The 20,466-nt window shown below is 46.1% G+C and overlaps 1 protein-coding gene across 1 annotated transcript in view; it reads right to left on the bottom strand.

Annotated features, from left to right (window-relative positions):
• Positions 1-10,283: 10,283 nt before the first annotated feature.
• Positions 10,284-20,466, bottom strand: part of LOC139424273 (protein disulfide-isomerase A2-like) — a 32,666-nt gene continuing 22,483 nt past the window's right edge. Inside the window, exons 7-11 of the mRNA XM_071175963.1 lie at positions 14,547-14,738; positions 13,726-13,846; positions 11,390-11,571; positions 10,560-10,667; positions 10,284-10,425 (exon numbers count right to left, since the gene is read on the bottom strand). Coding sequence (XP_071032064.1) covers positions 10,369-10,425; positions 10,560-10,667; positions 11,390-11,571; positions 13,726-13,846; positions 14,547-14,738 — 660 coding nt within the window. The 3' untranslated portion in view covers positions 10,284-10,368. The remainder of the gene's footprint in view (positions 10,426-10,559; positions 10,668-11,389; positions 11,572-13,725; positions 13,847-14,546; positions 14,739-20,466) is intronic.

Below are 20,466 nucleotides of genomic sequence, written 5' to 3'. Positions count from 1 at the left end.
TTTTTTAGATGTATTTTTTTTTGTTTCTTACTTTTTCAAAGTCACTGTGCATTTGCAATATGTTTTAAAGGGCAGGTACCATCACGAATTTGTCATGCTATAAAAATCTTGCAGGAATGTGAAATTGACTGGCCCGATGAACTCGGGATGGCTTTGCAGTGATTCTGGGTCATCTCAATCGCTCGTTTGGGTTGATTTCAGAATGTCGCTTTTGGTGATGTTTTTTCACTATAGGATCATATTGCAAATGTACAAGAGTCAAGTGGACAAGAGTCCATCAGTCAATTAGATATCATTCTGACCACCAAACTGATACAAACTGACACCAAACCCCCTTTTTCCAACTCGTTTAGTAGCCAACTATTACATACTTCAGAGCTGGCCCAAAATTCACAACCCCTTCGGTTCAAACCATAAAAAAACCATAAAACACGTAGTTACGTTCTAGCTGCGGGTCCATTTCTTATGTTATGTGTTGGCCTAGCTGAGGCGACCCCGAATCCCAAGTTTCGGCTCGATAGGTCATTTGGTGTCCGAGAAAAACCCTAATTGGTGCTGAAAATCCACTATTTTCCATGACTTGCTACGGGGTCCTTGAATGAGCTATTGGACAGAAACGTTGGGGTCTGTCTATATGGGCCGAGACGTTTGCAATGCACCTAGTCTTGCGACTCTGGGACATTTCTAAATGTCGTCATTTTCGTGATGCAAAAATGAATTGAAGTTATTTCAAATGTACGAGGCTGTTTCTCGGTCCGAGAACCTTCTAGAGCCACGTAACTCACCACGCACCATCTACGGGAGGTCTAGAACAGGTTTCTAAAGTTTCGGAACTCTAGGTCCGACGGTTCTTTTTTAGCTCCAACAAAGCTAACTATTGGAGCCAGTGTCTGTCTCTACGCACCCCAATACGTCCCTCCTTCCAAGTTGTGTTTTAGTGTGATTTTTTTTTCCTTTGAATTTTTTTGGGAAAAATGACTGATTTACAGTTCATGGGGGTTGCCTAATCACACATATGAAGTTTTGGAAAGATCAGACTTTTTTAACCCTTCGAAACAGCCCCTAAGACACCAATTATGGCACTTCCGGTTGGCACAGGAAGTTATAAATCAACACATATCCTCATTGGGGTATGCTGTTACAGAATCCTGAGTTTTAAGTCCTTACGTTAAGAATTGACTGATCTACACAGGGTTGAATGCACTATGTCTATCAAACTGCATGCAGTGTATGGGTAAACACTTTTAGGGGCATTTTAACCACTTCCGGTTGGTCCAGGAAGCTTAGAATCAACACAGGTAGACCTCATAGTGGCCTGATGGACTGGTACCGAAGACAGGTTCATACGGCATTCATAACCCACATAGGCCTCAGGTTGAAATTAGGGGTGCAGGCAATGTATTCCTATGGGGAGAGATGACACTGTAATCTGTGAGATCAAAAAACACTGTTTTACTGTTAAGGGTTAATGCCACACGGTCAAGGTTAGGCTTGTTCAGATCGGGAGGACCTTAGGAACATTCATGTGGTGCAATTTTTCTTCTCACTCTAACGGTTCTCTCACTGTCACCCAAAAGCAAATGACATTGTGGTGCAGGCTTCATTTTGGGCCTACTATTCTAATGCTCGCTGCGCCTAGACCGAGCGAGCTACGGTCAAGCGGGATATCTCGCTGAACTCGGTACGGCCTAGGGATTATGGTAATGCCATTTCCTGCTCTCTGTGTCTTTAAGCACCGCACTTTATCACTCCATCCTTCCTGTGTGTGTGTGAGGGAGCTTTTCTTTGACATCTGTTGGGATTAATGACTGATTTACAGTTCAGAAGGGTTACCTAGTCACACATATGAAGTTTTGGAGAGATGTGACTTTTTTAACCCTTCGAAACAGAGAGTGTGACCCAATTAAAGGCACTTCCGGTTGGCACAGGAAGCTATAAGTAAACACATGTCTTGATTTACATAGCCACTTACAGAATCCCGAGTTTTAAGTCTTTACGTTAAGAATTGACTGATCTACACAGGGTTGAATGCACTATGTCCATCAAACTGCAGGCAGTGTATGGGTAAACACTTTTAGGGGCATTTTAACCACTTCCGGTTGCTCCAGGAAGCTTAGATTCGACACAGGTAGATCTCATAGTGGCCTGATGGACTGGTACCGAAGACAGGTTCATACGGCATTCATAACCCATATAGGCTTCAGGTTGAATTTTGTGGTGCAGGCTATGTATTCCTATGGGGAGAGATGTCACTGTAATCTGTGAGATCAAAAAACCCTGTTTTACTGTGAAGGGTTAATGCCACACGGTCAAGGTTAGGCTTGTTCAGATCGGGAGGACCTTAGGAACATTCATGTGGTGGAATTGTGCTTCTCACCCTAACGGTTCTCTCACTGCCACCCAAAATCAAATGACATTGTGGTGCAGGCTTCATTTTGGGCCTTCTTTTTTTCAAGTTTGCTGCACTCAGAACGAGCTACGGTCAAGCGGGGCGTCTCCTTGAACTCGGCACAGTCTGGAGACTATGGTGATGCCATTTTTTGTGTTGATTTCAGAATGCCATTTTGGTGATGGTCCCTCTCCGTTTAAACATATTGCAAATGTACAAAAGTCAACTAGCAAGTCAGTGTCCATCAGTCAATTAGATGTCATTATGACACCAAATGGATATCAATTGACACCAAACCCACTTTTTCCTACTCATTTAGTAGCCAACTATCACATATGTCAGAGCAGTCCCATAATTCACAGCGCCTTCGGTTTAAAACATAATAAAAAGGTAAAACACATAGTTACGTTCTAGCTGCGGGTCCAGTTCGGACATTATGTGAAGGCCTATGTGAGGCGACCCCGAATCCCGAGTTTCGGCTCGATAGGTCATTTGGTGTCCGAGAAAAACCCTAATTGGTGCTGAAAATCCACTTTTTTCCATGCCTTGCTACGGGGTCCTTGAACGAGCTATCGGACAGACACGTCGGAGTCCGTCTCTATGGGCCGAGCCGGTTTCAATGCACCTAGCCTTGCGTCTCTGAGACTTTTCTAAACGTCGTCATTTTTGTAATGGTCAAAATGAATTGAAGGTATTGCAAATGTACGAGGCTGTTTCTCGGTCCGAGAACCTTCTAGAACCACCTAACTCACCACGCACTATCGACATGAGGCCTAGAACAGGATTGTAAAGTTTCGGAACTCTAGGTCCGACCGTTCTTTTTTAGCTCCAACAAAGCTAACTATTGCAGCCACTGTCTGTCTCTACGCACCCCAATACGTCCCTCCATCCAAGTTGTGTTTAGTGTGATTTTTTTTTCCTTTGATTTTTTTGGGGAAAAATGACTGATTTACAGTTCATGGGGGTTCCCTAATCACACATATTAAATTTTGGAGAGATCAGACTTTTTTAACCCTTCGAAACAGCACCTGAGACACCAATTATGGCACTTCCGGTTGGCACAGGAAGCTATAAATCAACACATATCCTCATTGGGGTATGTTGTTACAGAATCCTGAGTTTTAAGTCCTTACGTTAAGAACTGACTGATTTACACAGGGTTGAATGCACTATGTCTGTCAAACTGCAGGCAGGGTATGGGTAAACACTTTTAGGGGCATTTTAACCACTTCCGGTTGGTCCAGGAAGCTCAGAATCAACACAGGTAGACCTCATAGTGGCCTGATGGACTGGTACCGAAGACAGGTTCATACGGCATTCATAACCCATATAGACTTCAGGTTGAAATTAGGGGTGCAGGCAATGTATTCCTATGGGGAGAGATGACACTGCATTCTGTGAGATCAAAAAACACTGTTTTACTGTTAAGGGTTAATGCCACACGGTCAAGGTTAGGCTTGCACGGATCGGGAGGACCTTAGGAACATTCATGTGGTGTAATTTTTCTTCTCACCTAAACGGTTCTCTCACTGTCACCCAAAAGCAAATGACATTGTGGGGCAGGCTTCATTTTGGGCCTACTTTTCTAATGGTCGTTGCACTTACACCGAGCGAGCTACGGTCAAGGCGGATAGCTCGTTGAACTTAGCACAGTCTGGAGACTATGGTGATGCCATTTTTTGTGTTGATTTCAGAATGCCATTTTGGTGATGGTCCCTCTCTGTTTAAACATATTGCAAATGCACAAAAGTCAACTAGCAAGTCAGTGTCCATCAGTCAATTAGATGTCATTATGACACCAAACCCACTTTTTCCTACTCATTTAGAAGCCAACTATCACATATGTCAGAGCAGTCCCATAATTCACAGCGCCTTTAGTTTAAAACATAATAAAAAGGTAAAACACATAGTTACGTTCTAGCTGCGGGTCCAGTTCGGACATTATGTGAAGTCCTATGTGAGGCGACCCCGAATCCCGAGTTTCGGCTCGATAGGTCATTTGGCGTCCGAGAAAAACCCTAATTGGTGCTGAAAATCCACTATTTTCCATGCCTTCCTACGGGGTCCTTGAACGAGCTATCGGACAGAAACGTTGGGGTCCGTCTCTATGGGCCGAGCCGGTTTCAATGCACCTAGCCTTGCGTCTCTGAGACTTTTCTAAACGTCGTCATTTTCGTAATGGTCAAAATGAATTGAAGGTATTGCAAATGTACGAAGCTGTTTCTCGGTCCGAGAACCGTCTAGAGCCACGTAACTCACCACGCACCATCGACCGGAGGTCTAGAACAGGTTTCTAACGTTTCGGAACTCTAGGTCTGACGGTTCTTTTTTAGCTCCAACAAAGCTAACTATTGCAGCCACTGTCTGTCTCTACGCACCCCAATACGTCCCTCCATTCAAGTTGTGTTTTAGTGTGATTTTTTTTTCCTTTGATTTTTTTGGGGAAAAATGACTGATTTACAGTTCATGGGGGTTGCCTAATCACATATATGAAGTTTTGGACAGATCTGACTTTTTTAACCCTTCGAAACAGCCCCTGAGACACCATTTAAGGCACTTCCGGTTGGCACAGGAAGCTATAATTAACCACATATCCTCATTGGGGTATGCTTTTACAGAATCCTGAGTTTTAAGTCTTTACGTTAAGAACTGAGTTATTTACGGAGGGTTTAGTATGTGTGTGTTATTTCAGAAAATCATAGAAAATCACAGAAATGTCGCAGAGCTCCGCAGCACACTTTAAAAAGATTCGTATGAACACCCTGCAACTGGATCTGTAACCGTTGAAAAAAAAAAACGCCTATTTGTGACCATCACCAAGATGTCATTGTTCCGTTTCTCTTAAATGACGATAGATAAATGGCTGTTTTTTTTTTTATTGACACCGGAGGCTCCTTGACTTTGACCTGAAGTGGAAAAATAATTTCTCTATTTCCATTTAGGACCTTTAATCCCAGAAAAACGGCCATAACTCAAAAACCGTCGAGGCCTAGACGCCATCTTGTTCGGGGCCAACTGCCCATTATGCCAAACCTACGCTCACCGAGTTTCGGCTTCGAAATATTTTCCGTTTTCGAGATAAGGCCCCGTCGTGATTCGTGATGTTTTGCCAAATTGCCATATGATTCCGTATGCCCTCTTGTGGGAAATTCCGGGACAGCGGAAAAACGGTCAAAAACTTGTTTATTTTTTAAAACGGAAACCGAATGTCCGACAAAGTTCATTTGATGACTTCCCGGTAGGTCTGGCCCTACCGCACGGCCCGACGCCGACCGCGAATTTTACAAACGATTTCGGACGTCTAGTAAGGGACCGTACATTTGCAATATGGACTTTCTCACTGATCATACACGAAATGCCGAAATGTTCCCTTAATGTATGGAAGAAACCTAGAGAGGTACCAGGCTATGTGGGGTGGCCAGTCCTCTTCTGGCTGTGCCGGGTGCAGAACATGGCCAAGATGTTCAAATGTTCATAAATGACCAGCATGGTCGAATAATAATAAGGCAGAACAGTTGAAACTGGAGATGCAGCACGACCAGGTGGACTGGGGACAGCAAGGAGTCATCATGTCAGGTAGTCCTGGGGCATGGTCCTAGGGCTCAGGTCCTCTGAGAGAGAGAAAGAAAGAGAGAAGGAGAGAATTAGAGAACGCAAACTTAGATTCACACAGGACACCGAATAGGACAGGAGAAGTACTCCAGATATAACAAACTGACCCTAGCAACCCGACACATAAACTACTGCAGCATAAATACTGGAGGCTGAGAGTGGGTTAACTGCCTGTTCAGTGGCAGAACGACTGATCTCTACCTTGTCAGCTCGCGATTCAATCTTGTAACCTTTCGGTTACTGGCCCAACGCTTTAACCACTAGGCTACCTGCTCCAACCACTAGGCTACCTGCTCTAACCACTAGGCTACCTGCTCTAACCACTAGGCTAACTGCCTCTAACCACTAGGCTACCTGCTCTAACCACTAGGCTACCTGCTCTAACCACTAGGCTACCTGCCTCTAACCACTAGGCTACCTGCCTCTAACCACTAGGCTACCTGCCCTAACCACTAGGCTACCTGCTCCAACCACTAGGCTACCTGCTCTAACCACTAGGCTACCTGCTCCAACCACTAGGCTACCTGCCTCTAACCACTAGGCTACCTGCCTCTAACCACTAGGCTAGCTGCTCTAACCACTAGGATACCTGCTCTAACCACTAGGCTACCTGCTCTAACCACTAGGCTACCTGCTCTAAACACTAGGCTACCTGCTCTAACCACTAGGCTACCTGCTCTAACCACTAGGCTACCTGCCTCTAACCACTAGGCTACCTGCTCTAACCACTAGGCTACCTGCCTCTAACCACTAGGCTACCTGCTTTAACCACTAGGCTACCTGCTCTAACCACTAGGCTACCTGCCTCTAACCACTAGGCTACCTGCTCTAACCACTAGGCTACCTGCTCTAACCACAAGGCTACCTGCCTCTAACCACTAGGCTACCTGCCTCTAACCACTAGGCTACCTGCTCTAACCACTAGGCTACCTGCTCTAACCACTAGGCTACCTGCTACCTGCTCTAACCACTAGGCTACCTGCTCTAACCACTAGGCTACCTGCTCTAACCACTAGGCTACCTGCTCTAACCACTAGGCTACCTGCTCTAACCACTAGGCTACCTGCTCTAACCACTAGGCTACCTGCCTCTAACCACTAGGCTACCTGCTCTAACCACTAGGCTACCTGCCTCTAACCACTAGGCTACCTGCTCTAACCACTAGGCTACCTGCTCCAACCACTAGGCTACCTGCTCTAACCACTAGGCTACCTGCTCTAACCACTAGGCTACCTGCCTCTAACCACTAGGCTACTTGCTCTAACCACTAGGCTACCTGCTCTAACCACTAGGCTACCTGCTCTAACCACTAGGCTACCTGCCTCTAACCACTAGGCTACCTGCTCCAACCACTAGGCTACCTGCTCTAACCACTAGGCTACCTGCTCCAACCACTAGGCTACCTGCCTCTAACCACTAGGCTACCTGCCTCTAACCACTAGGCTACCTGCTCTAACCACTAGGCTACCTGCTCTAACCACTAGGCTACCTGCTCTAAACACTAGGCTACCTGCTCTAACCACTAGGCTACCTGCTCTAACCACTAGGCTACCTGCTCTAACCACTAGGCTACCTGCTTTAACCACTAGGCTACCTGCTCTAACCACTAGGCTACCTACTCTAACCACTAGGCTACCTGCTCTAACAACTAGGCTACCTGCTCTAACCACTAGGCTACCTGCTTTAACCACTAGGCTACCTGCTCTAACCACTAGGCTACCTGCTCTAACCACTAGGCTACCTGCCTCTAACCACTAGGCTACCTGCTCTAACCACTAGGCTACCTGCCTCTAACCACTAGGCTACCTGCTTTAACCACTAGGCTACCTGCTCTAACCACTAGGCTACCTGCCTCTAACCACTAGGCTACCTGCTCTAACCACTAGGCTACCTGCTCCAACCACTAGGCTACCTGCCTCTAACCACTAGGCTACCTGCCTCTAACCACTAGGCTACCTGCTCTAACCACTAGGCTACCTGCTCTAACCACTAGGCTACCTGCTACCTGCTCTAACCACTAGGCTACCTGCTCTAACCACTAGGCTACCTGCTCTAACCACTAGGCTACCTGCTCTAACCACTAGGCTACCTGCCTCTAACCACTAGGCTACCTGCTCTAACCACTAGGCTACCTGCCTCTAACCACTAGGCTACCTGCTCTAACCACTAGGCTACCTGCTCTAACCACTAGGCTACCTGCTCTAACCACTAGGCTACCTGCTCTAACCACTAGGCTACCTGCTCTAACCACTAGGCTACCTGCTCTAAACACTAGGCTACCTGCTCTAACCACTAGGCTACCTGCTCTAACCACTAGGCTACCTGCCTCTAACCACTAGGCTACCTGCTCTAACCACTAGGCTACCTGCTACCTGCTCTAACCACTAGGCTACCTGCTCTAACCACTAGGCTACCTGCTCTAACCACTAGGCTACCTGCCTCTAACCACTAGGCTACCTGCTCTAACCACTAGGCTACCTGCCTCTAACCACTAGGCTACCTGCTCTAACCACTAGGCTACCTGCTCTAACCACTAGGCTACCTGCTCTAACCACTAGGCTACCTGCTCTAAACACTAGGCTACCTGCTCTAACCACTAGGCTACCTGCTCTAACCACTAGGCTACCTGCTCTAACCACTAGGCTACCTGCTCTAACCACTAGGCTACCTGCCTCTAACCACTAGGCTACCTGCTCTAACCACTAGGCTACCTGCTCTAACCACTAGGCTACCTGCTCTAACCACTAGGCTACCTGCTCTAACCACTAGGCTACCTGCTCTAACCACTAGGCTACCTGCTCTAACCACTAGGCTACCTGCCTCTAACCACTAGGCTACCTGCTCTAACCACTAGGCTACCTGCTCTAACCACTAGGCTACCTGCTCTAACCACTAGGCTACCTGCCTCTAACCACTAGGCTACCTGCTCTAACCACTAGGCTACCTGCTCTAACCACTAGGCTACCTGCTCTAACCACTAGGCTACCTGCTCTAACCACTAGGCTACCTGCTCTAACCACTAGGCTACCTGCTCTAACCACTAGGCTACCTGCCTCTAACCACTAGGCTACCTGCTCTAACCACTAGGCTACCTGCTCTAACCACTAGGCTACCTGCCTCTAACCACTAGGCTACCTGCTCTAACCACTAGGCTACCTGCTCTAACCACTAGGCTACCCTGCCGCCGCCAATAACCTTGTTATTGTTATTTTATTGTGTAACTTTTTATTTTGTTTTAATTTTATTTATTTTTATTTATTTATTATATTTTGTAACTATTTTTTCTTAAAATGGCATTGTTGGTTAAGGGCTTATTAGTAAACATTTCACGGTAAGGTCTGTATAGCAGATCGGCTAGGTATACAGCGCATGTCACAAATAACATTTGATTTGATCTCTGTCTGTCTCTGTTTCTGTCTGTCTCTGTTTCTGTCTGTGTCTGTGTCTCTGTCTCTATCTGTGTCTCTGTCTGTCTCTGTTTCTGTCTGTCTCTGTTTCTGTCTGTGTCTCTGTCTCTATCTGTGTCTCTGTCTGTCTCTGTTTCTGTCTGTCTCTGTTTCTGTCTGTGTCTCTGTCTGTGTCTCTGTCTCTATCTGTGTCTCTGTCTGTCTCTGTTTCTGTCTGTCTCTGTTTCTGTCTCTATCTGTGTCTCTGTCTCTATCTGTGTCTCTGTCTGTCTGTGTCTCTGTCTCTATCTGTGTCTCTGTCTGTCTCTGTTTCTGTCTGTCTCTGTTTCTGTCTCTATCTGTGTCTCTGTCTGTCTGTGTCTCTGTCTCTATCTGTGTCTCTGTCTGTCTGTGTCTCTGTCTCTATCTGTGTCTCTGTCTGTCTGTGTCTCTGTCTCTATCTGTGTCTCTGTCTGTCTGTGTCTCTGTCTGTCTGTGTCTCTATCTGTGTCTTTCTGTCTGTGTCTCTGTCTCTATCTGTGTCTCTGTCTGTCTGTGTCTCTGTCTCTCTCTCTATCTGTGTCTCTGTCTCTGTGTGTGTCTATTTGTGTCTCTATATCTGTGTGTGTCTATCTGTGTCTCTATCTATGTGTGTGTCCCTATCTCTGTCTCTATCTCTGTGTGTGTGTGTATCTCTGTGTGTCCCTATATCTGTGTCTATCTCTGTGTGTCTCTGTGTGTCTCTATCTCTGTCTCTCTCTGTGTCTCTATCTCTGTGTGCATCTCAACAGTCTAAAGTTGTTTCCTCTCGTCGTCTCCTCTCCTAGTTGTCTATCCTTGTTTCCTCTCCTTGTCTCCTCTTCTCCTCCCCTCTATAAAGACTCGCCACTCCAGACTTCAGAATCAAATCACTTTTATTATTAAACCAAGAGAAACCATAGAAACCAATAAACTACTCTTGATTGGTTCAGTCCTCTGACTTTACAGCTCGTCTTTAGACGTCTCATTGGCTGGCGGTGGCGATGACTCATCAGTGACCTGTCAGAAGGAGAGAGGGGATTGGTCAAGAGAGCTGGAGTGGGAGGGGTTTGTATTAACAGTGACAGGGGATTGGTCAGAAGAGCTTAGAGTGGGAGGGGTTTGCATAATAAGTCAGGTAAGTTCAACTTCACCTCCTCTTCATCATCCTCATCCTCCTCTTCCACCTTCGGAAGCTGTCCTCCATTGTCCAGGAACATAGCAAACGTCTCCAAGTCTCTGGTCCCACTGTACTCTACCTCCTACACACACACACACACACACACACACACACACACACAGAGAGAGAGACAGAGGGTATTGTTATAGTAGACAGACTTTCAGGTGTGACTGGTTTTTATCATGATGCCTGACTGTTCAAATCTCTTCCTCATTGCTCTCCAACACACACACACACACACACACACACACACACACACACACACACACACACACACACACACACACACACACACACACACACACACACACACACACACACACACACACACACACGGTGTAGTTTGTGATAGAGGTGTGACAGTGTAGTCTTTCTATCCTTCTGATAGATTGTGTGTGACTCCCTCCAGGGTCAGAGGTTAAGGGTTAAAGGTTACCTTGCTGTCTTCTCCAGCAGGGTAGTATCGTAGCGTAGGGAAGCCAGACACAGACACTCCCTCTACCTCGTTTGTTTAGGGTCAGAGGTTAAGGTTAAGGTCAGAGGTTAAGGGTTAAAGGTTACCTTGCTGTCTTCTCCAGCAGGGTAGTATCGTAGTGTAGGGAAGCCAGACACAGACACGCCCTCTACCTCGTTTGTTTAGGGTCAGAGGTTTAGGTTAAGGTCAGAGGTTAAAGGTTACCTTGCTGTCTTCTCCAGCATGGTAGTATTGTAGTGTAGGGAAGCCAGACACAGACACTCCCTCTACCTCGTTTGTTTAGGGTCAGAGGTTAAGGTTAAGGTCAGACGTTAAGGGTTAAAGGTTACCTTGCTGTCTTCTCCAGCAGGGTAGTATCGTAGTGTAGGGAAGCCAGACACAGACACTCCCTCCACCTCATTGGTCGTGGCGTCAATCTTGGCAATGATGATGTCATCCCGGTCAGCGTACTTCTCTGCCAACATCTCCCAGACTGGTGCCAGCTCCTTACAGTGACCACACCATGGGGCATCTACACACAGGCACACTATCTTTAGCTAACGTTCGCTAGCTAGTTAGGGTTTGGGTTACTTCTCTGCCAGCTTCTCCCAGACAGGAGCCAGCTCCTTACAGTGACCAATGGGGCATCTACACACACACTATCTTTAGCTAACGTTCACTAGCTAGCTCAATTTACACTTAGCTAGCTACTAGCGACAGGTAACTGGCTAAATAGAGGAAACACCACTAGCGACAGGTAACTGGCTAAATAGAGGAAACACCAAGATGGTGTCTTAATAAGTCTTCACCACGACGACCAGCCAAACAGCTTCACCTCAGATTCTACAGGTGTCTGGAACTCTCTCGGAGGGATGCGACACCATTCTTCCACAATAAAGACGACCAGCCAAACAGCTTCACCTCAGATTCTACAGGTGTCTGGAACTCTGTCGGAGGGATGCGACACCATTCTTCCACAATAAAGACGACCAGCCAAACAGCTTCACCTCAGATTCTACAGGTGTCTGGAACTCTGTCGGAGGGATGCGACACCATTCTTCCACAATAAAGACGACCAGCCAAACAGCTTCACCTCAGATTCTACAGGTGTCTGGAACTCTGTCGGAGGGATGCGACACCATTCTTCCACAATAAAGACGACCAGCCAAACAGCTTCACCTCAGATTCTACAGGTGTCTGGAACTCTGTCGGAGGGATGCGACACCATTCTTCCACAATAAAGACGACCAGCCAAACAGCTTCACCTCAGATTCTACAGGTGTCTGGAACTCTGTCGGAGGGATGCGACACCATTCTTCCACAATAAAGACGACCAGCCAAACAGCTTCACCTCAGATTCTACAGGTGTCTGGAACTCTGTCGGAGGGATGCGACACCATTCTTCCACAATAAAGACGACCAGCCAAACAGCTTCACCTCAGATTCTACAGGTGTCTGGAACTCTGTCGGAGGGATGCGACACCATTCTTCCACAATAAAGACGACCAGCCAAACAGCTTCACCTCGGATTCTACAGGTGTCTGGAACTCTGTCGGAGGGATGCGACACCATTCTTCCACAATAAAGACGACCAGCCAAACAGCTTCACCTCGGATTCTACAGGTGTCTGGAACTCTGTCGGAGGGATGCGACACCATTCTTCCACAATAAAGACGACCAGCCAAACAGCTTCACCTCGGATTCTAAAGGTGTCTGGAACTCTGTCGGAGGGATGCGACACCATTCTTCCACAATAAAGACGACCAGCCAAACAGCTTCATCTCGGATTCTACAGGTGTCTGGAACTCTGTCGGAGGGAATGCGACACCATTCTTCCACAATAAAGACGACCAGCCAAACAGCTTCACCTCGGATTCTACAGGTGTCTGGAACTCTGTCGGAGGGATGCGACACAATTTTTCCACAATAAAGACGACCAGCCAAACAGCTTCACCTCGGATTCTACAGGTGTCTGGAACTCTGTCGGAGGGATGCGACACCATTCTTGCACAATAAAGACGACCAGCCAAACAGCTTCACCTCGGATTCTACAGGTGTCTGGAACTCTGTCGGAGGGATGCGACACCATTCTTCCACAATAAAGACGACCAGCCAAACAGCTTCACCTCGGATTCTACAGGTGTCTGGAACTCTGTCGGAGGGATGCGACACCATTCTTCCACAATAAAGACGACCAGCCAAACAGCTTCACCTCGGATTCTACAGGTGTCTGGAACTCTGTCTGAGGGATGCGACACCATTCTTCCACAATAAAGAGGTTATTTTGTTGACGTTGGAAAACGCTGACTCCGCCCTTCCAGAACCGTAAGTGTTCAATTGGGTTGAGCTCTGGTGACTGAGACGGCCATGGCATATGGTTTACATCATAGAGCGACCACTCATACCCTGTGGATGGGGGCAGTGTCATCCTATGGGAGCAGAGCTATGGTGGCCAAAATAATGGCCTGCCGAGCATTCTTATACGTGACCCTAAACATGATGGGATGTTAATTGCTTAATTAACTCAGGAACCACACCTGCACACCTGCTTTCAATAAACTTTGTATCCCTCATTTACTCAAGTGCTTCCTTTATTTTAGCAGTAATCTGTAGTACAGAGAGGATTTATTATGCCACGCCTTGGAAGTTGAACTGCTGATGATTGATACAGGAATAGTTGACTTACAGAACTCTACGAAGACATTCTTGTTGTTGTCGAGGGCGACAGCCTCAAAGTTCTTCCCGACCAGAACTTTAACGTGTCCTTTATCCCAGTCCTCTGGTACCTCCTCGCTCAGCAGGTGAGACTGTAACCACAACACACAGTTATCCTCTAACCCCTGACTTCTAACCCATAACCTCTCATCTCTAACCCTTGACCACTAATCTCTAACCTCTAACCCCTGACCTCTAACCCATAACCTCTCATCTCTAATCCTTGACCACTAATCTCTGATCTCTAACCCCTGACCTCTAACCTTAAACTCCTGACCCCTAACCCCTGACCCTTATGCCAGTCCTCAGGTACATCCTCACTGAGAAAGTGGGCCTGGAACCATAACAAACAGTTAGACCCTAATCCTGACCTCTAAACTTTACACCCTGTGTGGCTGTAGGGGTATACGTGTGAACTGGTTGGCTGGCTATAGGCTATAGTGGTGGGAGTATTGTGATTGGCTAGCTCTAGTAGTAGGGGTGATGTGACTGGCTAGCTCTAGTAGTAGGAGTGATGTTATTGGCTAGCTCTAGTAGTAGAAGTGATGTGATTGGCTAAGTCTAGTAGTAGGAGTGATGTGATTGGCTAAGTCTAGTAGTAGGGGTGATGTGATTGGCTAAGTCTAGTAGTAGGAGTGATGTGAATGGCTAGCTCTAGTATTAGGGGTGATGTGATACGTTGGCAGTATGGTCAGGAGTGATGTGATTGGCTAAGTCTAGTAGTAGGTGTTATGTGATTAGTTAGCGCTAGCAGTAGGAGTGATGTGATTGGTTGGGTGGGTGGTTGATTACCTTCACGGTTCCGTCCAGAACTCCCTGACAGAACGTTTGGAGCGTGGCGGCCGTTATCTGCCCAATCAGAGCGTACTTTTTGGTGGTGTCGGTGTTGATGATGCGTACAGCGGGGGCGTCGCCCTCGGAAAGACCGAAGTACTTCAGGACATGACTGACTGGTCCCGTTACATCTATAATGATGAACAATACCTACACACACACACACACACACACACACACACACACACACACACACACACACACACACACACACACACACACACACACACACACACACTCACACACACACACACACACTTGTCAATGCCCATACCAACGAAAACCTTGAAAAACCATGACAATCTGCTGCTGAACAATGTACTGCATATAGTAGTGTGTAGTAGTATACTGCATATGTAGTAGTAGTATACTGCATATAGTAGTGTGTAGTAGTATACTGCATATGTAGTAGTAGTATACTGCATATAGTAGTGTGTAGTAGTAGTATACTGTATATAGTAGTGTGTAGTAGTAGTATACTGTATATAGTAGTGTGTAGTAGTAGTATACTGTATATAGTAGTGTGTAGTAGTAGTATACTGTATATAGTAGTGTGTAGTAGTAGTATACTGTATATAGTAGTAGTATAATGTTTATATTTTTTTACATTTTTTATTTCACCTTTGATTAACCAGGTAGGGAACAAGTTCTCATTTGCAACTGCGACCTGGCCAAGATAAAGCGTAACAATTCGACACATACAACAACACAGAGATACACATGGAATAAACAAAACATACAGTCAATAATACAGTAGAACAAAAGAAAACAAAAAGTCTATATACAGTGAGTGCAAATGAGGTAAGATAAGGAAATAAATAGACCATGGTGGCAAAATAATTACAATATAGCAATTAAACACTGGAATGGTAGATCGGCAGAAGATGAATGTGCAAGTAGAGATACTGGGGTGCAAAGGAGCAAAATAAATAAATAAATATGGGGATGATAGATGGGCTGTGTACAGGTGCAGTGATCTGTGAGCTGCTCTGACAGCTGGTGCTTAAAGTTAGTGAGGGAGATGTGAGTCTCCAGCTTCAGAGATTTTTGCAATTCGTTCCAGTCATTGGCAGCAGAGAACTGGAAGGAAAGACGACCAAATGAGGAATTGGCTTTGGGAGTGACCAGTGAGATATACCTGCTGTAGTGCGTGCTACGAGTGGGTGCTGCTATGGTGACCAGTAAGCTGAGATAAGGCGGGGCTTTACCTAGCAGAGACTTGTAGATAACCTGTAGCCAGTGGATTTGGCGACGAGTATGAAGCGAGGGCCAACCAACGAGAGCGTACAGGTCGCAATGGTGGGTAGTGTATGGGGCTTTGGTGACAAAACGGATGGCACTGGGATAGACTACATCCAGTTTGTTGAGTGTTGGAGGCTATTTTATAGATGACATCACCGAAGTCGAGGATCGTTAGGATGGTCAGTTTTACGAGGGTATGTTTGGCAGCATGAGTGAAGGATGCTTTGTTGCGATATAGGAAGCCGATTCTAGATTTAATTCTGGATGCTTAATGTGAGTCTGGAAGGAGAGTTTACAGTCTAACCAGACACCCAGGTATTTGTAGTTGTCCACGTATTCTAAGTCAGAGCCGTCCAGAGTAGTGATGCTGGACGGGCGAGCAGGTGCGGGCAGTGATCGATTGAATAGCATGCATTTTAGTTTTACTTGCGTTTAACTTCTTGACCATACTTGAGACGCAGACGTCCCAAGTATGCACCTGGAAATGCAAATGCGCTACGCTAAATGCTAAATGTACTCGTTACAACTCAATCTTTGATCAAAATTCACAAGCAGGGTATTGAATTAAAGCTACACTCGTTGTGAACCTAGCCAGCAAGTCAGATTTTTAAAATGCTTTTCGGCGAAAGCATGAGAAGCTATTATCTGATAGCATGCACCCCCCAAAATGCCAGCACGACACGTAAACAACAGATTTTGCGGTAGCCGGCGCTACCCAAAACGCAGAAATAAAATATAAAACATTCATTACCTTTGACGAGCTTCTTTCTTGGCACTCCTATATGCCCCATAAACATCACTATTGGGTCTTTTTTTCGTTTAAATCGGTCCATATATACCCAAAATAGCTTTGTATGGAAGCTGTGTCATTCAGAAAAAAACATCGTTTTTAAACGCTGCGTAATTTTTTAAAATTAAAAAAGTCGACGATAAACTTTCACAAAACACTTCGAAATCCTTTTGTAATCCAACTTTAGGTATTAGTAAACGTTTATAATCTATCAAAATGATTACAGGGCAATGTATTTTCAATAGGTCTTCGCTTGCAAATCAATGGCTGCTAATGTCTTCATCAACAACATCCGGGTGAAGACTGGGAAAATGGATGCCAGATAGATGGATTTTCCAACAATTAATTCAATTGAAAATGACGACAATGGCGACATCGTGTGGAATTTGTATGAATTGCAGGCAGGTCGATATTTGTTCTCTTTTAACAACTCGTGGAAGTGACTTATGGAAATTATTTTTAGCTTTCAGAGAGCAGTTTTTCTTGCGTTTTTCAATGAAACACACGATCTGTTATAGTCACAGCCGTGATTTAACCAGTTTTATAAACTTCAGAGTGTTTTCTATCCACACATGCTAATCATATGCATATACTATATTCCTGGCATGAGTAGCAGGACGCTGAAAAGTTGCGCGATTTTTAACAGAATGTTCGAAAAAGGAGGGGGTAGAAGTAAGAGGTTTTAAGAGCAGTTGGAGGCCACGGAAGGAGAGTTGTATGGCATTGAAGCTCGTCTGGAGGTTAGGTTAACACAGTGTCCAAGGAGGGGCCAGAAGTATACAGAATGGTGTCGTCTGCGTAGAGGTGAATCAGAGAATCACCAGCAGCAAGAGCAACATCATTGATATATACAGAAAAGAGAGTCGGCCCGAGAACTGAACCCTGTGGCACACCCATACAGACTGTCAGAGGTCCGGACAACAGGCCCTCCGATTTGACACATTGAACTCTATCAGAGAAGTAGTTGGTAAACTAGGCGAGGCAATCATTTGAGAAACCAAGGCTGTCGAGTCTGCCAATAAGAATGTGGTGATTGACAGAGTCGAAAGCCTTGGCCAGGTCGATGAATACGGCTGCACAGTAATGTCTCTTATCAATGGGGGTTATGATGTCGTTTAGAACCTTGAGCGTGGCTGAGGTGCACCATGACCAGCTCTGAAACCAGATTGCATAGCGGAGAAGGTATGGTGGGATTCTAAATGGTCGGTGATCTGTTTGCTGGTTCCCCTCTTTCCACTGGGATTCTCTGCCTCTAAACCTATTACAGGGGCTGAGTCACTGGCTTACTGGGGCTCTCTCATGCCGTCCCTGGAGGAGGTGAGTCACCTGAGTGGGTTGATTCACTGATGTGGTCATCCTGTCTGGGTTGGCGCCCCCCCTCCTTGTGTTGTGCCGTGGCGGAGGTCTTTGTGGGCTATACTCAGCCTTGTCTCAGGATGGTAGGTTGGTGGTTGAAGATATCCCTCTAGTGGTGTGGGGGCTGTGCTTTGGCAAAGTGGGTGGGGTTATATCCTTCCTGTTTGGCCCTGTCCGGGGGTGTCCTCGGATGGGGCCACAGTGTCTCCTGACCCCTCCTGTCTCAGCCTCCAGTATTTATGCTGCAGTAGTTTGTGTCGGGGGGCTAGGGTCAGTTTGTTATATCTGGAGTACTTCTCCTGTCCTATTCGGTGTCCTGTGTGAATCTAAGTGTGCGTTCTCTAATTCTCTCCTTCTCTCTTTCTTTCTCTCTCTCGGAGGACCTGAGCCCTAGGACCATGCCCCAGGACTACCTGACATGATGACTCCTTGCTGTCCCCAGTCCACCTGGTCGTGCTGCTGCTCCAGTTTCAACTGTTCTGCCTTATTATTATTCGACCATGCTGGTCATTTATGAACATTTGAACATCTTGGCCATGTTCTGTTATAATCTCCACCCGGCACAGCCAGAAGAGGACTGGCCACCCCACATAGCCTGGTTCCTCTCTAGGTTTCTTCCTAGGTTTTGGCCTTTCTAGGGAGTTTTTCCTAGCCACCGTGCTTCTACACCTGCATTGCTTGCTGTTTGGGGTTTTAGGCTGGGTTTCTGTACAGCACTTTGAGATATCAGCTGATGTACGAAGGGCTATATAAAATAAATTTGATTTGAAATTTGATTTGATTTGTTAACATGGCTTTCGAAGACCTTAGAAAGGCAGGGTAGGATAGATATAGGTCTGTAGCAGTTTGGGTCTAGAGTGTCACCCCTTTTGAAGAGGGGGATGACCGCGGCAGCTTTCTTTTCTTTGGGAATCTCAGACGATACGAAAGAGAGGTTGAACAGCCTAGTAATAGGGGTTGCAACAATTTCGGCAGATAATTTTAGAAAGAGAGGGTCCAGATTGTCTAGCCCGGCTGATTTGTAGGGGTCCAGATTTTGCAGCTCTTTCAAAACATCAGCTATCTGGATTTGGGTAAAGGAGAAATGGTGGGGGCTTTGGCGGGTTGCTGTGGAGGGTGCCGGGCAGTTGACCGGGGTAGGGGTAGCCAAGTGGAAAGCATGGCCAGCCGTAATGCTTATGGCCAGCCGAAATGCTTATTGAAATTCTCAATTATAGTGGATTTATCGGTGGTGACAGCCTTAAAAAACCACTGCCAGCGGTCATCAATTGTAAAAAGCCTTGCCTTTTCTAACTGCCTGTGTATATTTGTTCCTAACTTCCTTGAAAAGTTGTATATCACGGGGGCTATTCGATGCTAATGCAGAATGCCACAGGATGTTTTTGTGCTGGTCAAGGGCAGACAGGTCTGGAGTGAACCAAGGACTATATCTGTTCCTGGTTCTACATTTTTTGGGAGGGGCATGCTTATTTAAGATGGTGAGGAAGGCATTTTTTTTAAATAACCAGGCATCCTCTACTGACAGGATGAGATCAATATCCTTCCAGGATACCCCGGCCAGGTCGATTAGAAAGGCCTGCTCGCTGAAGTGTTTCAGGGAGCGTTTGACAGTGATGAGTGGAGGTCGTTTGACCGCTAACCCATTACGGATGCAGGCAATGAGGCAGTGATCGCTGAGATCCTGGTTGAAGACAGCAGAGGTGTATTTAGAGGGCAAGTTGGTTAGGATGATATCTATGAGGGTGCCCGTGTTTACGGCTTTGGGGAGGTACCTGGTAGGTTAATTGATCATTTGTGTGAGATTGAGGGCATCAAGCTTAGATTGTAGGATGGCTGGGGTGTTAAGCATGTTCCAGTTTAGGTCGCCTAGCAGCACGAGCTCTGAAGATAGATGGGGGGCAATCAGTTCACATATGGTGTCCAGAGCACAGCTGGGGGCAGAGGGTGGTCTATAGCAGGAAGCAACAGTGCGAGACTTGTTTTTAGAGAGGTGGATTTTTAAAAGTAGAACTTCAAATTGTTTGGGTACAGACCTGGATAGTAGGACAGAACTCTGCAGGCTATCTTTGCAGTAGATTGCAACACCGCCCCCTTTGGCAGTTCTATCTTGTCTGAAAATGTTGTAGTTAGGGAAGAAAATTTCAGAATTTTTGGTGGTCTTCCTAAGCCAGGATTCAGACACAGCTAGAACATCCGGGTTGGCAGAGTGTGCTAAAGCAGTGAATAAAACAAACTTAGGGAGGAGGCTTCTAATGTTAACATGCATGAAACCAAGGCTTTTACGGTTACAGAAGTCATCAAAAGCCTGGGGAATAGGAGTGGAGCTAGGCACTGCAGGGCCTGGATTCACCTCTACATCACCAGAGGAAAAGAGGAGAAGTAGGATAAGGTTTCTAGGCGCGATAAAATAGCTTCAAGGTATAAAGTACAGACAAAGGTATCGTCATCTGCTCATCTATCACTCCAGTGTTAATCTGCTAAAATGTAATT

The sequence above is a fragment of the Oncorhynchus clarkii genome, chromosome 13 (genome assembly GCF_045791955.1).
Source record: "Oncorhynchus clarkii lewisi isolate Uvic-CL-2024 chromosome 13, UVic_Ocla_1.0, whole genome shotgun sequence".
Classification (NCBI taxonomy): domain Eukaryota; kingdom Metazoa; phylum Chordata; class Actinopteri; order Salmoniformes; family Salmonidae; genus Oncorhynchus; species Oncorhynchus clarkii.
This window is presented reverse-complemented; position numbering and strand designations above follow the sequence as displayed.